The sequence below is a fragment of the Artemia franciscana genome, chromosome 17 (assembly GCF_032884065.1).
Source record: "Artemia franciscana chromosome 17, ASM3288406v1, whole genome shotgun sequence".
Classification (NCBI taxonomy): domain Eukaryota; kingdom Metazoa; phylum Arthropoda; class Branchiopoda; order Anostraca; family Artemiidae; genus Artemia; species Artemia franciscana.
The window spans coordinates 9,443,015-9,468,431 of NC_088879.1; the positions used below are offsets into that span (position 1 = coordinate 9,443,015).

General features: G+C 35.8%; 1 protein-coding gene across 1 annotated transcript in view; it reads right to left on the reverse strand.

Moving 5' to 3' along the window:
- Positions 1-1,287: 1,287 nt before the first annotated feature.
- LOC136037847 (charged multivesicular body protein 6-A-like) overlaps positions 1,288-25,417 on the reverse strand; it is a 31,165-nt gene continuing 7,035 nt past the window's right edge. The window contains exons 4-6 of the mRNA XM_065720691.1: positions 20,090-20,330; positions 15,828-15,993; positions 1,288-2,211 (exon numbers count right to left, since the gene is read on the reverse strand). Of these exons, the coding sequence (XP_065576763.1) occupies positions 2,156-2,211; positions 15,828-15,993; positions 20,090-20,330 (463 nt within the window). The 3' untranslated portion in view covers positions 1,288-2,155. The remainder of the gene's footprint in view (positions 2,212-15,827; positions 15,994-20,089; positions 20,331-25,417) is intronic.

Genomic DNA, 25,417 nt, shown 5'->3' on the forward strand with positions numbered 1-25,417 from the left:
CCTGTCTTAAAAAGGGTAAAGATGCCTCTGAATGTGGTTCTTACCGTCCAATTACCGTATCTTCTGTCTTATGTAAAATAATAGAGTTATTTATAATTAAAAAAGTAAATGTATGTTGTAATTCACCAGATTTGCAGTCCAGATTTAGAAAGGTATAAGGAGGAATCATATCCATACCCTTATTGCAAATCTTTTAGTTAAATCAAGGGGGCTTGAGGAGCTTCTAGTTTTTGGTAGTCAATCAATGATTGTTATGAAACGAAAGCACCGGTTTGCTTCATCATTGTATCATAAGCAAAATCTTTTTCAAGCTATTAGCCAGCGCCATTGAATGCATTGTTTATTTATTTTCTGTTTTAATTGTTTTTTCTTAACTGGTTTGTGCGTCATTCGTATAGGCCTTATCCTTTTTTTTATTATCTTTTCATATTCTCCATTATTTATACCTGTTTATAACGGGCAATAAAATTATTTATTTATAAAGTTAGCTACATGTTAAAGTAACGTTACATAGTAAAAGTAACGTTAGTAATATATGAGAAAACCCAGCTATATGGCCTGGTAAGTTTTTGCATTTGACATTAGCTGCCATCTACATTCTACAAATTGCGACTATTTGGATTATTAAAGAAACAACTTCATAAAGACGAACTCCAGTAGATTCCTATCACCACGGCATGGCTTGGCACTGAAATCTACCAAGAGCCAATATATTATTTGTGTCTTTTATTGCCACTGTTATTAATCCACTATTATTTTACTTTCAAAAACAATGGCATTTAATCTCGCTACGCCCGCGATTAGCAACAACGTGGAGGGGGTGTAGGAAATATTTTCTCCGTGCCCCCTCTCCCTCAAAAAGTACAATTTGTCGAAATTTCGAAATAATTACTTTAATTTTGTTATTTCTCCCTCATGTCCATCAAGCCGGGCACCAAGGAACTTGCATCCTCTTTCGAATAAATCCATTTGCACCTGCAAAGCAGGCAAGCATGTCGTAAAAAAATACAGTTTGAGTTAAACACATTATATATGGTAATCACATTTTTATTATTAGCTATGTCAGGAAAATCTCGGGGGGAGAAGGGAGTAGGAAATATTTAGGCTTTTGCCCTCTTTCTCTCCGAAATAGGAATTTGTCTCACGATCTATTACATTTTTCCCAAATTTCTTTATTTTTGTTGTTTCTCCTTCATCTTTACCAAGTTGGGCCCCCACCCTCTTGGAAATAATTGCGTACCTGCAAAGCAGTATGTATTTATTTAATGACTCATTATTCACCGTACAGTACTTTTCAGCTCCAATTGTAAAAACTTTGCTTAGCCCAGCGAATTAAACCAGCCCAAAAAACGCACAAAGAAATAAAAACGTTTTTTTGCCAGCCCAAAAAAACGCACAAAGAAATAAAAAGTGAATAAAATAACTTTATTTTAACTCCAGCGTCAAAACGAAGAAAATCAACAAACAGAGATAAAATTACACTCAAAATTACACGTTTTGATAAAATTACATCAAAACGTACCTAAACATAAACTTCAAGCACTGAGAAATTCAGCAGCGTTAATTCAAAATAAGGAATAAAAACAAAAACCAAAAAGAAGAAGCCAAATATGGAAAAAAGAGAAAATTTCTACTTTTTTGAAGGTATTAGTGACCTATTGCTTGTTCAGAGAGGATTTTTTTATTTCTTCAAGATGCGGGTTAATTCTAAAATCCCAAAATCCAAGCTGTTGCAAGCTGCGGTACTACGAATCACATAAGGTAGTTCTTTATATGACCTTAAATTAAAGTTTGGAAAAAGAGGCAAGAGATTTGACTAATAATAATAATTTAATAATAATAATGGTCCTCGTGTATTATTCAGAACACACTCAGTAAGTTGTTCCAAGCTGTTCCAAGCTGGGTAGAGCCACTTGATCAATTTAGACCATTACTTCGTTTGCAGCCATTCAAAAGCAGTTGTGTGCCATTTTTGCAAGACCTGGACTTACAAGTGGGCCATTTGGACTAAGCATTGTCAAACAAATGATTCAATCAAATTTAGGTTTAATACCTTTCATACGTTTCGATCTACGTTTTGGTACGCTTCGGTCCGTCCAAAAAAAATTGAAATGTACACTCAACAAGACTATACCCTTCAAGAGGGACAACACAATTAGGCAGTTAGAGCAATTTTTTCCTGTTTTGTTTTCTCCTTCCGTGTTGGAACATCTAAAATATATAAATAGATGCATGAAAAGTTGACAACAAAAAATTAAAGATGATGAAAAATGAAAGAGAAAAAATATAAAATACGCAAAAATAAGATAAAATAAAAACAGCAAAAGAAGCAAAACAGCAGTGAGATAGCAAGTCAGATATATAGAAAAGAAGAAAAAAAAGAAAAAAAAGAAAAGAAGTAAAGAAAGAAAAAAGAATAGAGGGTCGATAAGAAGAAGAGGTGAAAAGGAGTAACGAAAGTAGGAAGAAAACATATACAAGGAAAAAAAGAGGTAGTAAAAGAAGAGTCTAAAAACGAGAAGAATTGTTTTCTTGAATAAATCTACAGAAAACCAATGAAACACACGAAGGAACTTGCAAAAATCATCCGAGCATGTACAGAAGAGCATGTCCAAGATTGATAAGATCAAAAAAAAAAAAAAAAAAACAACCATTAAAGTAAGCACCAATGCAAATAAACATTTCATTTAAGTATCAAGGACAGTGTGTTTTCAATTGGTTAAGTAGAAACTTAAACAATTTTGAATATCTTAAAAACATAAACAAAATCGAGAATTCAATTTTTAATGGAATTAAATAACAAAAACAAGTTTTTAAACTCAAAGTAATGACCAGCATTAAAATTTAAAACGAACAGAAATTACTATGTATACGAGGGGGGTTTCCCCCTCTTCAACAGCTCACCTTACGCTAAAGTTTTTCAGTATTAAAAAAAAAGTTACTTATCGTTCTAATAAACGACCCTTAAAAAGACTTGTTTTTGTTATTTAATTTCTGATCGTTTTTTTAAATAACGCAAGGAAATCTGGCAGAAAAATCCCCTTCCTCAGGAAAATATCCTTTGGACAATTCAGTCCTGGTAAATTTTACCCCGGACAATTATCCTTAATATCTCCACGCGTATAATTGAGTCGGTAAGGAGAAAGCAAGATATATAAAGAAATTTCGTATAGGAATTCTGGCGAACACCCCCAGCATAAAACACCTGAAAAGTTCACCCCCTGGAAATTTCCTTCTCCTTAGAAAATTGTCCCCGTGAAAAATACCCCCTGTAGAAAATTTGACCTTCCATCCCCACCCGAAAAACGTATGCATACTTCCCAATAATAAATACTATACGTAAACAATAGCCAAATTTTATAACTTAAAGACTTTTCCCCAGGGGTTGTGGGGTTAGTTTTATCTCCAAAGACATAGTTATTGGGCCTTTCGACTATGTTGAACAAATTAGATATTTCAGAATTTTGATCAGACGATTTTGGGAAAAAAGAGGTGTTGGAGGGGGCCCAGTTGCCCTGCAATTTTTTTGTCATTTAAAGAGGGCACTAAAAATTTTAATTTCCGTTAGAATGAGCCCCTTCTCGATGTTCTAGGACCACTGGGTAGATACGATCGTCCTGGTAAAAAACACAAATAAATACGCACTCGTGTCTTTCTTCTGGCAAAAAAATAAAAAATTCCAAATTATTGCAGATTAGAGCTTGAAACCTCTACAAAAGGGTTCTCTGATATGCTGAATCTGGTGGTGATATTTTCATTAAGATTTTATGACTTTTAGGGTGTGTTTATCCCTTTTTCGAAAATCAGACAAATTTTCTCAGGATCATAGCCTTTAACGAGTAAGACAAAACTTAATGAACCTTATGTATTTGAAATCAGCATAAAAATTCGATTCTTTTGATATATATATACTGGTATCAAAATTCTGTTTTTTAGAGTTTCGGTTACTATTGAGCCAAATCACTCCTTAATTAGAGTTCGTTGTCACGAACTGTTTGAAAGACCTTCATATGCAGTATGCAGTTTTTGATAGCAGGAGATGCCAAATTCAAGAAGAAAAAAAATGTGGGTGAGAATCCATGACAAAATACCCTCTAAAACATCAGGCAACATAGCGCTTTATAATAAGATAGCTTTCCTTGGAAGGTATAGTCAGCTTGAGAGTCAACAGATTGTTAATAATTGAGCTTCTACAGAATTGTTTGTGGAACAATAATAAATAATAAAAATCGTAGCGAAAAATTCAATATATCATACTACCATACAATATTTTGTTTATAAGAAATAATCTAGTTAGCTTAATCTCCAGGGTCGTATCCAGGGGAAAGTGCAGGGAGCTTGAAAAAACACATCCTGTCCGTGCCCTATTATAAATAAATATATGACATATCTATGGTTTAAACTAACTGAAGAAAAAAAAAACGCTGAAAAAAGGTAGCTTGAAAAAGCTCTGTACTTTCACGCAAAAGAAATAGGCTGGTTTGAAAGTTTTCTCAGTGTTTCAGAGCTTACAAAGAGAAAGTTTCCACAAAAACTCAACTTTCAGATTTTCAGAGGAAGAAGGTGAAACTTTACTCAATATATTCAAACTTGTGTAAATAAGAGAATTAATTTTTTCGATCCTTCCCCTAATAAATTTTCCATTAAATCATTTGATTGGCCCCATCTCCCTCCTTAATAAAAATTTTAAGCAAAAGATGTAAAAAATGGAAAAATTTAAAAGGATTATGTGCAAAATATACCGGGAATTTACGGTATTAGGGAACTATCAGCATTGATCGATAAAATACTGGTAATAATTTCCAGCAAGTTGATTAAGTCAATTTTATCATAAAATCAGACTTTCTTCCTATTTTTTCAACCTTTTACGACAATAAAAAAACACCCTGGGCTTTGGCTATTTACATCTTTTGGCTACATCTTTATTACATCTTTGGCTATTTACTTTTTACCTCTTCACTGCCTCCACCATCTTTACTAATACTACTACCCAGGTAAGTAATTCTATCTCCTTGACCGAACTTTTCGTTACTGAACATCACCTCTTGACCTTCATTTATTCTTATTCTAAGCGACATATCCTTTCTAATATTAACTTTTGAGCCTATTCTTGCACCCTGAATTCCCAAAATCTTCATATAATTCATTGGTCTTGCTAACATTTTTTTTTCTAGGAGGCCCTTACAAAAAAAACACAGTTCTTGTTTTAAACCTTCATCTATAACTAACAAATATTTTAGTCTTATAAGTATCATACTGCTAAGAAATATGCTACCAACCGAAACCAAGCTAATGTCGCTATAACTGCCACACTCACTTTTATCACCTTTCTAATGATAAGGTTTAACTAAAGTTTTCCAAAAATCAACAGATGACTCCCTTTCCCTTATCCAAAAATCGTATTGAGAATCTTCAGTGATTTATCTCCAACTTCGCGACCATCTTAATTCATAAAGTAATTTACCACACGATCCAGACCTGAGGCCTTATTGTTTTTTAATCCTTTTAGAACTATCTCTAACTCTTCTTCGTAAAATAAGTTTTCCTTCCCTTCCGAGTTGCCAATTTTTTGACAATTCTCTTTAGCAGGAGAATGCACCTTTGTAAAGCCTCAGTTTCATTCCCTGTTAGCCTAAGATACTTGCCTCGTAGATTTTAAGCCAATCGTTAAAAAAAAATACCAGCATACCGTTCTGTTAAAAAGCTGGTGGGGTGGGAAATAATAATAATAATAATAATAATTTATTACAAACCCGCTTATAAAAAAGAAGCATGAAGAAGCGGAGCAAAACAAAAGAAAAGAGAAATTAAAGACGAAAACAAATCAACCGAACATAATAATCACTAAATACAAACAAATCACACTTCAACTATCAAGCAAAAAAGTCGCTGGGAAATCAAATAATAGTGCCCTGTGTTTCACGAGAGCTTGTTTTTCAAAATTCGGCATGAACTCAACAGGATCAGGTATATGATACTTTTCTAGCAGACCAGTGTTACGGAGGTAAAGTGGCAGACCAAGCAGAAACTTTAAATATTTGCAAAAGCCTGAACGGATTCGCAACATATCCGAATTCGATAGCCAATGCCAAACGGGTGAGATGTAGTGAGCAAAGGGAAGAGCGACGGCACGATACAACCTAGCAAGAATATGCTTATTAAATTTAAACTTCAGAGCTGCAAGTTTAGCATACCCAGACCGAAAACCCGACAGAACCTGGTCAACAAAAAGAGCACGCGAGCTTCTGAGGTCGCTTCCATATGTGATACCTAGGTACTTCAACTTGCGGCTTGGAAGTACTACTTGCCCTGCAACGGTAACACGGGTAGCCTCGCGACGGGCAACTTCAGACGGCGCACGCGGGGGTTCAAATACAAGAAATTCTGTTTTAGCAGGGTTAATAACCAGACCAATATTAGTATAACCTCGACTTAGGAGATCGATATTAGCTTGAAGGTTACAAAGCGATGTGCTCACCAGTAATATGTCGTCGGCGTAGCACAGTAGGCTCACATCCATACATTCAGTGTTAAAACCACCGTTAATCTTTTTTGTTACCGACGAGGTTAGTGAATTGAAGAGTACAGGGCTTAAAACCGACCCTTGACGCAGTCCCCGGTGAAGCTTAATCGGTTTCGACAGGAATTCACTACTCAACTTAACACGGATAAGGCTACTCGAATACCAGTGCCATAGGACGGCCGCTACATGTGGGTTCACACCTTGGTGCAGCAGGTTCAAAATTAACTTTGAATGAATTACCGAATCGAACGCCGCGGACACATCTACTGCACAAATTAAAAGAGTCCGTGATTGATTCTGAGCTTTCGATACTATACGCGTAAGGAGGCGATGTGCAAATGCACAACCGAGGTGGCGACGGAACCCGAATTGTCGATTGTCAATTTTACACTTGCGTAACAGCTCAGGTAACAGAAGTCTCTCTAACACTTTGCTTAATGTACTAGAAACTGTTATAGGCCTATAGCTAGAGCAGAGGTTACGATTTTTTCCCTTCTTCAAGACGTTAGACACAATACCTAGGGCAAACGACTTAGGGACTGCACCAGAATCAAGGCACATTTGATATAGCAGCGTCAAGTGCTCAATGAGCAGAGGTGAGCTACAGCGGAGGTGTTCAGTCACAATTCCGTCGTGCCCGGGAGCCTTGCCCTTTCTCAGCTGCTTAATAACCTGGAGCACTTCGCCTATTGAGACGGTAAAATAGTTCCGTTGGCTCAAGAGGGACGCAAAAGCTCGTGAGAGCTCGCTATCACTTTCGGTTGTTAGTTGGGCATGTTTGATCCCAAAAACTTCACTATAGTGTTTTACCCACTGCTCCTCAGGTATGTTACTAGCAGGGTTTGTCACTGGTTTAGACTGTCTAAAAGACTTCCACATAGATACAGGATTATTTGCTGCTTCTTGGGAAGCAAGTTCGGCTTCGGCAGCTTTAAGATCACTTACAGACTTATTATAAGTTTTTTTCGTGTTGCGGAACTGCTCAAACACTACACCTGACCTAGGCCTCTCGCAATCGCGCCATAATCTCAGCCAAAACTTAGCACGAGCTTTGGCTTGCCTTACTTTAGGAGAGCGACTCCAGCCAGGCTTGCTGATTCCAGGTTTAAAACGGCGAGTGGGTACAGAAGCCTGCTCAGCCGTTTTCATTGCATGTATAATCTCAGTACAATAAATGTCTAGTGCTACCAAATCACTCGAGCCATGCATCAAGAGCTGAAAGGGAACTTTTATCTTTCCGAGAATCTCATCACATGTCTGTTTATACTGGTCGGCGTTTATTTTATTCCACTCAGTCTTGGTAGCATAAATTTGGGGCTTATTCGGCCTACACGGGAAGAAGTTAGCCTTAAAGCACAAGCCAAGGTGATCACTTACTGTGTGCTCAGAGTCCACGGTGACTGGAGCACCTAGAGAGAAGTTACATAGCACATGGTCAATGTTTGTCGTTGAACCGGAATTATGGATGTACGTATATGCGTCAGTCTTTTCACAGAGATCATACCCAGCTGGGATTACTGAGAAGAAGATTTCGGAGAGCTTATTTGATGGGTTCGTTAAGTCGCACTGAAAGTCACCGCAGACTAGCACTCTTCGATTGCCCAGCCTAATAAGTAAGCGCGAGAGGCGGCCACAAGCTTCCGAGAACCGTTTTTCGGAAGAGAGGGTGTTTAGGTTTGTTGGTAGATAAACCGTGATCAGAACAAAACCCCCGGGGCCAGGAAAATCTACAGCGAGGAAGAACTCACACGATTCCAGCTTTTGACATTCAAGCGAACTGTCCGTTATGATAGCAGTGCCCCCACTAGGTCGACCGCGGACTGAGGACCTTTTTGCTTCATGCATGAACACAGTTTTTTGATTCAACTGTTCGAAAAGACCAAAATTTTCGGAGGTGAGTAAATGTTCTTGTAAGCACACAACATTAAATTGACGGCATAGTTCTTTAACGTAGTCTAGTTTGACTGAATTGTGCCCATAGATATTTCGGCAAATGATGGAGAGAGAAGTCATTTCGTTGTAGTAGGCTTTTTCATAGCATTTCTAACTAGTGGGCATCTCATGCTGTATGAGGGGTGGGTGTTGTGGCCTTCTGGGCATAGAGCACATTTAACTGTGGTGGACGTGCATGGGGACGTCCGTGATGCGACGTGGGCACCGGCGCACTTAGAGCACTTCGGAGCGTTGCTGCAGGCACTAGAGAGGTGCTCGAAAGATTGACAGTTAAAACATCTCTTGGGGAGCTCTTTATAGGCCTCAACCCGGAAGTGGGTGTAGTCTACAGATATTCCGCGTTTAATTGTCTGATCTCGCGCGAACGAGTCTTTAAATACAAGTTTCACTGTGCCAGAGGTGCCGAACCGGTGGACTTCCGTAACTTCGGAGTTCGCAGCAATAATTTCTTCCTCTGTGGTTGCCGGAGGAACGAATCTTGCCACCGCTAAAACTTTGGTTTCCGGTAAGAAACCTTGACATCACGGACCTTTTCTTTCAACATGTCTGCGAGGATTTGAGCTGAATCCGCCGTATCGAGAAAGGCAACTAACCCACCTTTTCGTTGAGTGATCCGGCGAATATGTCCTTTTCCACCGTTCTTTTCGATAAATTCCTTCTGTTTGGCACATGATTCAAGGCTTTCCGCCGGCACATTCGCTATCACTACAGGATTCTCAAGTCTTTCTGGTTTCGGTAGCGGGGGCCAGACAGTAGGGCCTGACGGAAGGTAGATCTTACACTGATCGATTAGTCCCTCTATTTTCTCTGTGCACTCGTTAACTCTAATTGAAAGAGAAGTCAGCACATCTTGCGGTATTCTAGGCACTTCGCCAATTTTCCAGATAGTAAATCTATAGGTGAAATTGGCTGAGTTTTCTGCATTCTTGATAGCATCGTATAAATCACCCATGAAAACATCACTCTGCAAACCAGCTCGGCGGTCCTTCATTACATATTCATCTCCAAGTTGCCGCAAAATATCGTTCAGTTTGCAATGCGCAGCGTACAGAATGTCTTTTCCGTAAAATTTACTTCCCGTAGCAACCACCGCGTCACGGGAAATATCGGCATATCGCAAACTTGTCTGAGCGAAATTCAGGACAGGCGCGTATATATATTCGTAAATAGTCTCTTGTGTCATACCAACGAACTTCACTGCTCGAGAGCTGAAAGTAGTCCAGAATCTTGAACGTTTTATTTTCTTTCGCACACAATACACCTTCACGCGTCGAGCGCTGAATGAACGCCTACTGAAATCACCCAGGAACAAGGGAAGCGTAAGTACCCCCTCACCTTTTCCCCGCAATTTTCGGGTAACTGAATACCAGCGGGTACAGTACGGCGCTTGCGGGGGGTTCCTTCCCCTCTTCTGCTTGCTCCCAGTAGAAATCAGCACCTTAATGATATGGGAAAAATTGTCTTTATAGATGGCGCCCCGATCAACTTAAGAAAAAAGATGGCGCTGGTGAGGATGTCCGAAAAGAAAGACCTATTCTAGGGATTGGAGAATATCACTCAATTTAACTTAACTGTAAAATTGTCTATTAAAGGGTACAAATCAATATGAAAACAACCTCAAAGTAGTGCAATAAATTTATCCCATTAACAGCAAACAAGCAAACTCAGGCACATACACTCTGGAAATAATACAGATGGCGCTCGAATAATATGGCACGTTGTATGTATTAGAGGCACGTTGTGCCTCTAATCATATAGATTAAAATTAATGCGAACTTTTTATTTAAAAGAGGCAAAACAAGCCTACATTTCCGCTTAAAATTGGAGATGGGAGGGACAGGGAGAGTTGGTGAGGCCAAAGGCCTACTTGAGCTCTCTAGACATTAGCAATCTTTGAGTGATTCTGCTTTAAACGGAGTAAAACATGCTTTGTGCTATAAAGTTGGCAAAGTTGTGGGAGGGGTTTGGTTCATACCCATTGATATTCCTTGTGCGATTCGAGTTAGAATAAGGTCCTTTGTACCAGAGAATCTGGTGATGAGGAGAGTGGAGGATATGGGGAGAGGGACCTGTTCCACTTTACGCCTCAATTACTAGATACAGGACATTTTCAGAAAATGGATTTTCTTGACCTCTATATTTGTCTTTTTATAATGCTGAGACAATATTTCAGCAATGGGGCCAGGAAGCCATCGCAAATCTTAAGTACTTTCTTAAGTATCTTAAGTACTTTCAGATTTCAATCTAGTTTAATTTGAAACAGCTGCTTACTTTGCTTGCCTGCATGAGCGAAAGGATCCAATTGAAAAAAGAAACACTGCTAGACGATATGGAAAGCTTGACTAAATGACGTCATATACCTCTCTGACACAAACCGGAGAATTCCATTTCACCTCGCTCATTGTAGGCTCTGGCTCAGGGTTAAGCGAGAACCATCCTTTTTGGCCGCAGGCAAGAACTATATACAGCTTTCCAAGATAACAGCATATTCATCCAGGAATATTCATTCCAACAGAGGATTAGACTTTCTGTAAAAACCGGAGGGGCCAGACTATTGCATTTTTTTGTAATAGGCTGAAATCACCAGCACAGGAAAAAAAAAGATAAAAAAAGAAGCACAAAACAAAATTATTGCTCTTGTAGAGCGGTGGAAAATCACCAGCACAGGAAAAAAAATAAGCACAAAACAAAATTGTTGCTCTTGCACAGCGGTGGAAAATCACCAGCACATGAAAAAAAGATAAAAAAAAGAAGCACAAAACAAAATTGATGCTCTTGCACAGCGGTAGAAAATCACCAGCACAGGATAAAAAAGATTAAAAAAAAGCACAAAACAAAACTGTTGCTCTTGCACAGTGATGGATACTGAATTTATGTTTGGGAGCAGGCATCAGCGAAAATTGAGCAGCTTATTGGCATTTTTCACCCCTTTAATTATAGTAAGCTAGAACAGTCTAGATACTAATCCCACCCCATCTGCTATTGATTTTGAAAATGAAAGTGTTTTTAGTTGTTGTTGTATTTTCTAAGGCTTCTTTCTACAACAGTGAAAACTGAATATGCATTGTTTCCCCAAGTCTGCATCAACAATTTGAACTGATTCACAAGATTTCAGCACCCTCCCCTAAAATTCTTCTAGAATTACATTCTTCCTTTTATTGATTTTGAATATGAGAGTGTTTTTAGTTGTTGTTGTGTTTTCTAAGGCTTCTTTCCACAACAGTGAAAACTGAATATGCATTGTTTCCCCAAGTCTAAATCAAGAATTTGAACTGATTCACAAGATTTCAGCACCCTCCCCTAAAATTCTTCTAGAATTACATTCTTCCTTTTATTGATTTTGAATATGAGAGTGTTTTTAGTTGTTGTTGTATTTTCTAAGGCTTCTTTCTACAACAGTGAAAACTGAATATGCATTGTTTCCCCAAGTCTGCATCAACAATTTGAACTGATTCACAAGATTTCAGCACCCTCCCCTAAAATTCTTCTAGAATTACATTCTTCCTTTTATTGATTTTGAATATGAGAGTGTTTTTAGTTGTTGTTGTGTTTTCTAAGGCTTCTTTCCACAACAGTGAAAACTGAACTTGCATTTGTTTCCCCAAGTCTGCATCAAGAATTTGAACTGATTCACAAGATTTCAGCACCCTCCCCTAAAATTCTTCTAGAATTACATTCTTCCTTTTATTGATTTTGAATATGAGAGTGTTTTTAGTTGTTGTTGTGTTTTCTAAGGCTTCTTTCCACAACAGTGAAAACTGAATATGCATTGTTTCCCCAAGTCTAAATCAAGAATTTGAACTGATTCACAAGATTTCAGCACCCTCCCCTAAAATTCTTCTAGAATTACATTCTTCCTTTTATTGATTTTGAATATGAGAGTGTTTTTAGTTGTTGTTGTGTTTTCTAAGGCTTCTTTCCACAACAGTGAAAACTGAATATGCATTGTTTCCCCAAGTCTGCATCAAGAATTTGAACTGATTCACAAGATTTCAGCACCCTCCCCTAAAATTCTTCTAGAATTACATTCTTCCTTTTATTGATTTTGAATATGAGAGTGTTTTTAGTTGTTGTTGTGTTTTCTAAGGCTTCTTTCCACAACAGTGAAAACTGAATATGCATTGTTTCCCCAAGTCTAAATCAAGAATTTGAACTGATTCACAAGATTTCAGCACCCTCCCCTAAAATTCTTCTAGAATTACATTCTTCCTTTTATTGATTTTGAATATGAGAGTGTTTTTAGTTGTTGTTGTGTTTTCTAAGGCTTCTTTCCACAACAGTGAAAACTGAATATGCATTGTTTCCCCAAGTCTAAATCAAGAATTTGAACTGATTCACAAGATTTCAGCACCCTCCCCTAAAATTCTTCTAGAATTACATTCTTCCTTTTATTGATTTTGAATATGAGAGTGTTTTTAGTTGTTGTTGTGTTTTCTAAGGCTTCTTTCCACAACAGTGAAAACTGAATATGCATTGTTTCCCCAAGTCTGCATCAAGAATTTGAACTGATTCACAAGATTTCAGCACCCTCCCCTAAAATTCTTCTAGAATTACATTCTTCCTTTTATTGATTTTGAATATGAGAGTGTTTTTAGTTGTTGTTGTGTTTTCTAAGGCTTCTTTCCACAACAGTGAAAACTGAATATGCATTGTTTCCCCAAGTCTGCATCAAGAATTTGAACTGATTCACAAGATTTCAGCACCCTCCCCTAAAATTCTTCTAGAATTACATTCTTCCTTTTATTGATTTTGAATATGAGAGTGTTTTTAGTTGTTGTTGTGTTTTCTAAGGCTTCTTTCCACAACAGTGAAAACTGAATATGCATTGTTTCCCCAAGTCTAAATCAAGAATTTGAACTGATTCACAAGATTTCAGCACCCTCCCCTAAAATTCTTCTAGAATTACATTCTTCCTATTATTGATTTTGAAAATGAGAGTGTTTTTAGTTGTTGTTGTGTTTTCTAAGGCTTCTTTCCACAACAGTGAAAACTGAATATGCATTGTTTCCCCAAGTCTGCATCAAGAATTTGAACTGATTCACAAGATTTAAGTACCCTCCCCAAAAAATTCTTTTAGAATCCTATTCTTCCTATTATTAATTTTGAAAGTGCGAGTGTTTTTTATTTGTTTTTTTTTTTGTACAATGGAGACGCTCTACGACGCATCGACATCAGATATCGATAGTGAATAATGGAATGTTACATTCGACTGCAGCATGCCAAGATATGATCGAAACACACAAGCCAAAGCAAAAATTATGTGACCTTTATGTGTTCTTTCCCTTGCCACTTTATATAGACGGGTTGCCATAATCATGATCATATTATCTGATGCACGGGCGATTCAGCAGAAGAAGATGAGACCGTAAGAGAGGTTTTTTACTATTCAGTTCTCTAGACATAAGCAATCTTTGCCTGATTCTGGTTTAATGGAGTACAACACGCTTTGTGCTATAAAGTTGGCAAGGTTGTGGGAGGGGTTTGTTTCATACCCATTGATATTCCTTGTGTGATTCGAGTTAGAACAAGGTCCTTTGTACCAGAGAGTCTGGTGATGAGTAGAGTGGAGGATATGGGGAGAGGTACCTGTTCCACTTTACGCCTCAATTATTAGACACCGGAAATTTTCAGAAAATGGACCTTCTTGACCTCTATATTTGTATATTTACTATGCTGAGATAATATTTCAGCAATGGGGCCAAAGAGCCATCGCAAATCTTAAGTACTTTCTTAAGTATCTTAAGTACTTTCAGATTTCAATCTAGCCTAATTTTGAAACAGCTGCCTACTTTGCTTACCTGCATGAGCGAAAGGATCCCCTTGAAAACAGAAACACTGCTAGACGATTGGGAAAGCTTGACTAAATAACGTCATATACCTCTCTGACACAAACCGGAAAGTTTCATTTCACCTCACTCATTGTAGGCTCTGGCTCAAGGTTAAGGGGAAACCATCTTTTTTGGCCCCCGGTAAGAATTATATACAGCTTTCCAAGGTGTAATAGCAGATTCATCCAGGCATAAGGATTAGACTTTCTGTAAAAACCGGAGGGGCCAGACCATTGCATTTCTTCGTAATAGACTGAAATCACCAGCACAGGAATAAAGGAGCACAAAACAAAACTGTTGCTATTGCATAGCAGTGGATACTGAATATATGTGTTAATACTGCTTATACTTATATGTTAGTGTTAATACTTGTTAATACTTATTAATACTTATACTTGTTAATACTTTTAATTAATACTTTTAATTAATACTTTTAATACTTTTAATTAATACTTTTAATTAATACGTTTTTAATTAATACGTTTTAATACTTTTAATTAATACTAATTAATACTTGTTAATACTTATGTGTTAATACTTATATGTGTAAATACTGCTCCCAAAGTATTTGGGAGCAGGGGTCAGCGAAACTTGGGAAGCCTATTGGTATTTTTCACCCCTTTAATTATAGTAAGTTGTAACTTTCTGAAGCAAGTCAGGGGCACCCACTCCTATGCTCCATCCCTGATCCACCTCTGCTCCTGCGATACGATAAATAGTGGCCATTTGATCAAAATAACCAAACAGCCATTACGTTAAGTTAATTGGGGTAAACTAAGAATCTTTGGACACAAAAATTGGCGTTTGACTGTTCAAGAATGATTTCAGTTCAATAAAATTATTAGACCTCTGAAAGTTTAATTCAACCTTAATCCAATAATAAAACAAATACGACAGTGCTATTGCATTAAATTAACTGGAAATAATTAGCAGTTTCAGAACATTAAAACATATAATTCGCCTACTCTTGATACTTTTTGAATTTGGACACCCTCTCCAAAATAAATTATGCCCCCGTCTCACTCTACGTACAAGTCTGTCTCTTTGTGTACAGACATGCCATTACAGTACTTCATCACTAACTTATCATTTGAAAGAATTTTGCAAGAAATTAGGCAAAATGTTAAAATCTGAATTGAACCCCAGAATTAAAACTTTGTTCTCAGTTTCCTAAAGTCCAATTCTTTCCTAAAACCACGTATGAGTTTGTATACTGACTTGTGTTAATTGGAAAATAATGGTAATAAAAATTTTACCTTCATTTTGGGTAATAGTATAAATAAGGTGAATAGGACTAAAAACTAAAAAAAGCACTTTTTTATTTATTTCAGCGCCGAAATAAAACCCAGATACAGATTCAGATTTGCATTTAGTTTGGATGGAGATGAATGTGTAGTTTTTTTTAATCGCCTTAACGTAAAAAAATATAAGGCTAAATCTGTCCTCCATGATTCTTTTATAGTCTCCCTAATTTGCAGAATCCGTGATCCTTTTTGCGTTAACTAAAAAGGAGCTTCACTCACCCTTTGGTTCTCCCTGTGGAATGTCTGGCAGTGTTGGTTCTTCAGTTGGGACTTCTGGAAGGTTTTCTACTTCGGGTAAGTTTGCTTTCATAATTTCGTTTAACTCGTCTTCAACAGCAGCTAAGTCGTCCTCTGTTAAGTTCCCTGAGAGCAAATCGTCTATTTCCTAAAGTAAAAATTAACTATTATAGTTTGATCCCAGGGAGAAGTGTCGAAAACTGTGTAAATACCCTACACACAACAGAGGATTCCCAGATAAATTATTCCCAGATAAATTTAGATATTATTAATATATTCCCAGATATATTATTAATATATTCCAGATATTATTAATATATTCCCAGATAAATTTATACTTAAAAGTGCACATGTTGCACTGTTTGGAAATTGGAGTCTAGTCCCCGAAGTTGTGCCAGAAACAAGCAGCCCGCTGCCAAAAATATTTCAGCAGCCCGCTTCCGCAAGTGCTTTGGCGCGCTGCAGCTCCGCTGTCATGGTCGGCAGCGGCAGGCAGCGGGCAAAATATAGCACCGAGTGACTTTCTGAAATTATTCATTCAACTGAGAAGCAAATATAAGGCAAAATCCACTATTTGATGATCAATGCAAAAAAATGCGATTCCCTTCAAATGTTTATAAATTTACTCGATTTGTTTGTCTACTACGAACGTATCTTGTACATGATTAAATAAAAAAAAGTTTTTTTTTTGACTGAAAGTAAGGAGCGACATTAAAACTTAAAACAAGCAGAAATTATTCCGTATATGAAAGGGACTGTCCCCTCATCAAAGCCTCGCTCTTTACGCTAAAGTTTTCAAGCTAAAAGTTTTATAGTTTGATATAGATTCTTGGATCAATCACAACTCTATACACAGTTGCAACTGAAAATTTTTTATTAAAATATCAAAGAGACTTAAAATGAACTAGAATACAGCCAGAAATGAGCCTAGAATACAGCCGGAAATATATATTTCCGGCTGTATTTACATGAAAAATATATTGCCATTTTGGCGTGATGGGCATTTTTGTATGGTAATATTGTCCCCCTTCTACAAGCCTTGGTCATGCATCAATGATTTTAATGTAGTGTTAAATTTATGGCATTAATTTAATGTACAGCAGTGTAAAACTGCTAAAACGAAATTTTTTTCCATGCGATTATGGCCCTCATAATGGGATTGTGACAGTTCTGATTTTCGTTATTATGGACCTCATAATAGGGTTGTGAGAATTCTGATTTTCTTTATTCCATGTTATAAAGATATAGCCAAGACCTGGAAACATAAAGAAAAAGGACACTATTTCACACATTCAAACAATATCAAATGAATTTTGTGATACATTTATTATTAGATTTATAATTATTTTATAATTATTTTATAATTATTGTATAATTATTTAATCATTATAAATATTTTTTTATTAATTAAAAAAATAATTAATTTAATGTACGGCAGTGTATGAATTTTTATAAACTGGAAAGTTTTACACACGGCAATATAATAGGAAATTTTTCTCGACGTTATTATGGACCTTATATTAGGGTTGTGAGAATTCTGATTTTCTTTATTCCAGGTTATAAAGATAAAGCCAAGACCTGGAGACATAAAGGACAAGGAAACTATTTCACACATTCAAACAATATCAATAGATTTTACAAATAAGAGATTTTATTAAAGACAAAACTATCTGAAGACACAGCCTTATTGTCTGTAGGTTGTATTGCAGTTCAAATTGCGTTGCCCAAATATTTAAAATCAAAAAGTAATGCATATACATTTGGTATTTCTAGGTATAAACTGAGCATTTCGGCATGAGAGGCTCAAGCCCCTCCACAGAGGCATATTGTATTGCATAAATCATCGCAGTCATGTCTAGAGGTCCTATCGATATTTTCCCACTTCTGAGATTCTTGCTGTAGACATGTTGAGACGTGACATATAACTACATGTTGACATTAATGAAAACCGTTGGTTAAGCGGTTCTCATAGGGAGGATCAGAATGTCATTCCCATTAAGGCGAACTGTGACGATATGCTTATTTTTATTTTATAGAATCAACACAGTGCAATTTAAACATGTCAACTCGTAAGTGACAGATAACTCGACATACTAGTGACAACTCGATAACTCGATAATACGACATACCAAATCGTGACAGAGATATGCTTCCTGTGAAACAGCAAATTGAACTTCGCAACATCAAAGTTAACAGGCCTTTGGTTCGGTAAGGTTTTTTATACCACAGCGTGACATTTCAAGGCGTTTCTAAAAAGTAACCACTGGTCTAGCAATTCGGATTTTACAAACTGAATGTTCGCTTTTTTATATTCTCAATTTTAAGTTCATTAACTTTTCTCTTTTCTTTTATGTTATATTTTTAAGTCTTACCTGTTGTTTTTCAATTCCAAGATTGTTGTTAATTTTTGTGAAACGTTTTCATACAACTGAAACATCGATTGGAAGCCTTAAAGCTTTGCGTCATATGCGGCATCAACGGCTCTGGAGGATATTATTGCTACTCTAACGTCGAAAAGGAGCACCAACTTGATTTTTAAAATTTAAGTCTTTAATTCAAAAATTTTCAACTCAAATGTAAAAATCAGAATTTTTAGAATTAAGATCTGTCAAAAAATAATCTCGATAGCCAAATTAGCTAATAATAGCCTGTTAAATTTTCATATATATTTCAATATGTTTTCAAATAAATTTTCAGATATATTCAAATATGTTTTCCATAGCCTAATATTTTTTAAAATAGCAACTCCCTTCTTCTTTTTACATAAATAATTTTAATATTATTTTACAAAATTTTATAAAAACCTTATATATTTTCTATTCTATAAAATCTTTTTCTATATATTTTTTTTAATATTATCAAATGTTTTCAATAGCCTAATATTTTTCAAATGTGCACATATTCCAGCTTTCAAATCAAGCTTAAAATTGTGTGACTAGTGCAATTATTTTGACCACAACTTTACATGGAATGTATTATGGCTATTATTTTACTCAAAGTACATTATATATGTACTATTACACTATATATGTAGCTATATGTATGTAGCTATGTAGTATTGTAGCTATATGTAGCTATATATATGTAGCTATTATACTACTAGTACATAAATGTAAAACTAGAGCGTGTAATGTAAGGTAAAGCTACTACTGTAAGGTAAAAATGTAAAGCTATATATATGTAGCTATTATACTACTAGTACATAAATGTAAAACTAGAGCGTCTTTAAATTAAAACATCAAATTTCATAGACCTTCGGAAAGGTAAGATTTGTACCGCAACTTAGTATTTGTACCGCAGATTAGTGTAGCTTGTAGTTAGAAATATTTCTGAATCACAATTAACAATGTATAATTTAATGGCTAGCCATATACTAGCAATAAATATCATACTCCATAATTTTATATGTACCATTTTATCAAAAGTACTATACCATATTTACTCTAATACTGCAACTATGTCACACGTCTAACGACACACGTCAACCTTCGAAAAGATAAGATTTGTACCGCAACGCGACCCTTCAGGGCGCTTCTGAAAAATAACACAATTTTTACAATTGTTTTTGTTCAATTCGTATCTGATTAATTCACTTTTTTTCGCTCTTATTAAATTTTACATCGACACCATCGAAACATTACTGTATAATAAACAACATCAAACAGAGTAGATTAGCACTTTATTTATACTATTATAAGCCACTACTGCAGTCTCTTTTGGAAATCTAAAACATTCCGAAATCTGGAACACACCTGGTTCCAAATAAAAATTTCTTCACCAGCAATAATTTTTAGGATACCCTCGACTAGCTTAATGATTAATGTATTTGTGTAAGTCGAAATTGAACTAAAAATTGTATCAAAAATTGAATTATGGAATCTTCTATGTGATATTTTGATTAATTGTTTCTTTTGGCTTTATTCCAACAAAGTATTGTGATCAAACCAACAATGTAACATACCCAAAATCCTGAATCAAGTTTGAAATACTTTGAAACGGAACAAATACTTGATAATCTGAATCATAGACACCATCTGTAAAAATCGGTTTAGAAATTCGACTTTTAATTGTACTTTTACAAACTTAGTATTCGCCGATTCATTTTCTTAATTTTAGCTTTGAATAGATTGGGATGGAGGAGGAGCGTGCATAGCTATGTTGGCCTCAGGTGGCTTGGTGCTGCGGTGAGTTATTAGTAGTAGTAATAGTAAGTTTCCTAACTTTTTTGTACTTTTAGGTCTTACCTGTTGCTTTTCAATTCCTTCTCTAGTTTCATCCATAATCTTCTCCACATCTGACATAGAAAAAACATCGTGAAGTTTTTTCAGTGCAGCGTTGCCTTTTTCTAAATTCTTCAATACTTCCACTTGAACTTGGCTGAATTCAATATCCTGTACCATTTGCTCAATGCCATCTAGCTGGTTATCAGTTTTTTCTGTCAATTGTTCCAGATAGCGCTTTTTCTTCAATAGTATTTTTGCACGACTGAAAAATTAATTTTAATTTAATCACATGAATAAAAAAATTGAATAGTCAAAATAAACAACTGGCTTATTTTAGCAGTTGAAGTTTTTTGAAAGCTCAATGAACAGCCTGATACGAAGACTACGCCTTCCTCTCCGTCCAAATTAATGGCCATTTTGAAACTGTAATTGAGAGGTGCTTTAGCGCTAAGATAAAGAAGGAGGCGGTAGCCCCATCACATCTTGCATAGGCTTTCACCCGATTTGAAAAACGATCGTAAACTAAATAAAAAGAATTTTTTTCAAAAAAAAAGTAAGCCGCGACCAAAACTTCGGAGCTAAGGCTTCTCTCCATAACAGTGAAAACTGAACATGATTTATTTCCCTTGTCTACATCAGGAATTTTAACTAGATTATCACATTTATGTACCCTCCCCTAAAAATTCTTCTAGAATCCTCTTCTCCCTATTATTAATTTTGAAAATGAAAATGTTTTTTTAGTTTTTGTTGCGTTTTCTAAGGAATCATTCCGCAACAGTTAAAACTGAATATACATTGTTTCCCCAAGTCTGCATCAAGAATTTGAACTGATTCACAAGATTTATATATCCTCCCCTAAAAATTCTTTTAGAATCCTACTCTTCCTTGAATTAATTTTGAAAATGAGAGTGTTCTTTAGTTGTTGTTGTGTTTTATGAGGCTTCTTTCCACAACAGAGAAAACCGAATATGCATTGTTTCCCCAAGTCTGCATCAAGAATTTGAGCTGATTCACAAGATTTAAGTACCCTCCTATAAAAATTTTTCTAGAATCCTATTCTTCCTTGAATTAATTTTGAAAATGAAAGTGTTCTTTAGTTGTTGTTGTGTTTTACGAGGCTTCTTTCCACAACAGGGAAAACTGAATATGCATTGTTTCCCCAAGTCTGCATAAAGAATTTGAACTGATTCACAAGATTTAAGTACCCTCCCCTAAAAAAATTTTCTAGAATTCTATTCTTACTTGAATTAATTTTGAAAATGAGAGTGTTTTTAGTTTTCGTTTTATTTTCTGAGGCTTCTCTCCACAGCAATGAAAGCTGAATATGAATTGTCTCCCCAAGTCTGCATCAAGAATTTGAACTGATTCACAAGATTTAAGTACCCTCCCCTGAAAATTCCTCTAGAATCCTATACTTCCTTGTATTCATTTTGAAAATAAGAGTGCTTTTTAGTTGTTGTTGTGTTTTCTGAGGTATCTTTCCACAACAGTGAAAACTGAATATGCATTGTTTCCCCAAGTATGCATCAAGAATTTGAACTGATTCACAAGATTTAAGTACCCTCCCCGAAAAAAAATTTCTAGAATCCTATTCTTCCAATTATTAATTTTGAAAGTGCAAGAGTCTTTTTTAGTCTCTTTTTTTTTTTTTTTTTTTTTTTTTTTTTTTTTTTTTTTTTTTTTTTTTTTTTTTTTTAGTGGAGACTACGACGCATCCATATCAGATATCGATATCGAATGATGGAATGTTACATTCAACTGCAGCAAGCCAAGATATGATCGAAATACACAAGCCGAAGCAAAAATTATGTGACCTTTATGTGTTCTTTCCCTCGCCACTTCGTATAGACAGGTTGCCATAATCATGATCATATTATCTGATGCATGGACGATTCAGCTGAAGAAAGTGAGACCACAAGAGAGGTTGAGCTGATTTAGAGTCAACAAGCAAAAGTTACCGGTTCCAACTCTTGGCTTCTATATATGATATTCTACTATCTGAGAGGAGAACACATTATTCAAAGGAATTTGCTACACCAGTTCTAATATTAGAGTCTTAGTTTGGATCGGAACTTGACCAATTATTTTCATCAAATTGGGGAAATTTTCAATCAATGTTGTCAATCGAAATAAATTGAATAGCCAAAACAAAGAAGTAGTCTTGGAACATTAAAGAATGACATTTAACGGTAGTTAAGACGTTAAAAGATTATTGCATTATGGGTCATCTCGCATTCAGGTACTATTAGATACTGCACTTATGCATATTTATACCTATTGCAAATTAAAAACAACCAAGATATTGAATTTTAAAGAAAAAAATTTCTCTTCGGGGCCTCTATTATTTTAAAATTCACCACATTCACCAGTTGCAATATAAGAGTAGTGAAAGCACGCATGATTTCAAATTAATAACCTATTCAGATGAACTTAATAATAAAACATAATAGAGAAACTAAAAATATCATTGAAAGTTCTTAATATGTATGTTGTAAAAGAATTAATATAGGGTTCTGTGGTCACAGTCAAAGACAAAGCTTAACCATCAAAATTCAGATCAAATTATTCCAGAATACTAAAGCCAAGCCTCATTTAGTATCTACTAATATTTTAATTACAATAATATAAGATACATCTTAATTGGGTGACACAGATGACTGCATTAAAGCACCATTCACTCAAAGTTATTTTGTTTTTACTTAAACTGCGTCACTTCTGGTCAGACCGGCACTGCAAAATATTGACACCGTTACTACTTAATATTGCATTAAATTACGGCTCGTAGTGACATAAACATAGCCCGTCGTACACAATAGCATAGTACAGATTAATAAGCAGCCAGTAGCCCACGGAAAATGTTCTAATCGTAACTTCGCAGATTGAGTAAGAGGCCTAACAGTGAAAATTTTGTTTCTTAATTTTTGTTATTCAGATCTTCCCTGTTTCTTGTCAGTTCCTGTTTCTTGTTTCTCAGTTCTTTGTTTCCTAATTTTTGTTACTCAGATCTTCCCTGTTTCTTGTCAGTTCCTGTTTCTTGTTTCTCAGTTCTTTGTTTCTAAATTTTTGTTACTCAGATCTTCCCTATTTCTTGTTTCTCAGTTCTTGGTTTCTTAATTTTGGTTACTCAGATCTTGCCTGTTTCTTCTCAGTTCCTGTTTCTAGTTTCTCAGTTCTTTGTTCTTAATTTTTGTTACTCAGATCTTCCCTGTTTCTTCTCAGTTCCTGTTTCTTGTTTCTCAGTTCTTTGTTTCTTATATTTTGTTACTCAGATCTTGCCAGTTTCTTCTCAGTTCCTGTTTCTAGTTTCTCAATTTTTGTTACTCAGATCTTCCCTGTTTATTCTCAGTTCCTGTTTCTTGTTTCTCAGTTCTTTGTTTCTTAATTTTCGTTATTCAGATCTTCCCCGTTTCTCCTCAGTTCCTTCTCTTGTTTCATCCATAATAGTCTCATATCTGACACAGAGAAAACATTGTGATGTCTTTTCAATGTGGTATTGCCTATTTCCAGATTCTTCGAAACATTTACTTTTTAAGAATGTATCAAAAGAGGTATTTTTAATTCAAATACCAAAAAAAATGTTTTTTTCAAAGTTTGATGTAGAAGGGCAGGAAAATGAATACCGGTATATAATGAATATACCAAAACATCTATTTTTTGAAGCAAATGCCAAAAAAAAGTTATCTTCGAAGTCTGAGGCAGGGGGGTAGATGCAAAAAATCTATGATGGTAATTACCCCTCCAATAGACATCCCTGTATGCAAAAGGTGCAAATATTCAGCTTCACCAAAATGTCGAGGATCTAGTAAAGGCATTTTCTATCGTGAAAGTATTTTTTGATTTTTTTGATTGATTAAGTATTGAAATCATTGTCCAGCTTTGGATGTTGCGTTTTGCAACAGCATCATAAAACACGTGTGGGAAATACTAAATTTGCTAAAAATATTTTTGCCGCACTAGAGCATGTGGGGCTAGATACGTACAAAGGATAAACCATACCGTATGCTATTATGCTAGAAAAAATTTTAAATCCCCTCAATCGCAAAAAAAAAAAATAAGAAAGCTGCAATTCAACTCTCCCAAACTGTGCGACAAAAGGGACATAGTTACCAAACTATGTATCACCTTATAGTAACACCTACTGACTGCATGCAATCTCAATGGTGACATTTAGTCACTTGCATTTAGGCATAAAAAAAAACAAATATTCCCTTCTGAGCATCCAAAAATCAAATTACCAAAGTTTAAAACCATATATACAGTAGCAAGACCCCATCTACTCCAATGAAAATTTTAGGGGTTGGGGCAACAAGTGTTCTCAAAAACCTAGAGTGAGATATATCATTGTTTTCAACGAACATACAAAAAAAGGCATTTTTAAATGAAAATTTCCTCCAAGAACGATATTCTCCAAAATTTGGGGGGGGGGGGGGGGCAGGATGGAATAGAAAACAAGAGCTAAGAGCTCATATGGCACTTGTGACGAGGTCGGAAGAGCCGAGAGCTCATATGGTACGAGGTCGGAAGAGCCAAGAGCTCATGCTTCCTTCTCAAACATGTTTCCTTCTTAAATCGTAAGTTAAAAATACCTAATTTTTATAATCTTTCAGAATTAACCCTCGCCCCCACTCCCCCAAAGAGAGCGGATCCGCCCTTCCAACTCCCCGAATGTCACAGGATCTGGTCGGAATTTGAAATTAGAACTTTATAGCACAAGATCCTTCTAAATATCAAATTTCATTAAGATCTGGTTACCCTTTCGTAAGTTACAAATACCTCAATTTTCAAAATTACCTCCCCCCTCCCAATTCCACCAAAGAGAGCAGATCCGGTCCAGTTATGTCAGTCACGTATCTTAGACAGGTTTCTATTCTTCCCATCCAGTTTCATCCTGATCTCACCGCTTTAAGTATTTTCTAATATTTCCGGTCCCCCCAACTGCCCCCCCCCCCCCCCAGTTACGTTTGATCCGGTTGAGATTTAAAATAGATATCGGAGTTACGAGGTCCTTCTAAATATGAAATTTCATGAAGATCCGATCACTCCTTCGTAAGTTAAAAATACGTTATTTTTCTTATTTTTCAGAATTTCCCCCTCCCCCCGCAATTGAGCGGATCCGTTCCAATTATGTAAATTACGTATGCAAGACTTTTGCTTATTTTTCCAACCAAGTTTCATCCCAATCCCTCCAATCTAAGCGTTTCCCATCATTTTAGGTCTCCCCACCCCAAACTTCCCCCAATGTCACCAGATCCGGTCAGGATTTAAAATAAGAGCTTTGAGCCACGATATCCTTCTAAAAATCAAATTTCAGGGAGATCCAATCACCCGTTCGTAAGTTAAAAATACCTC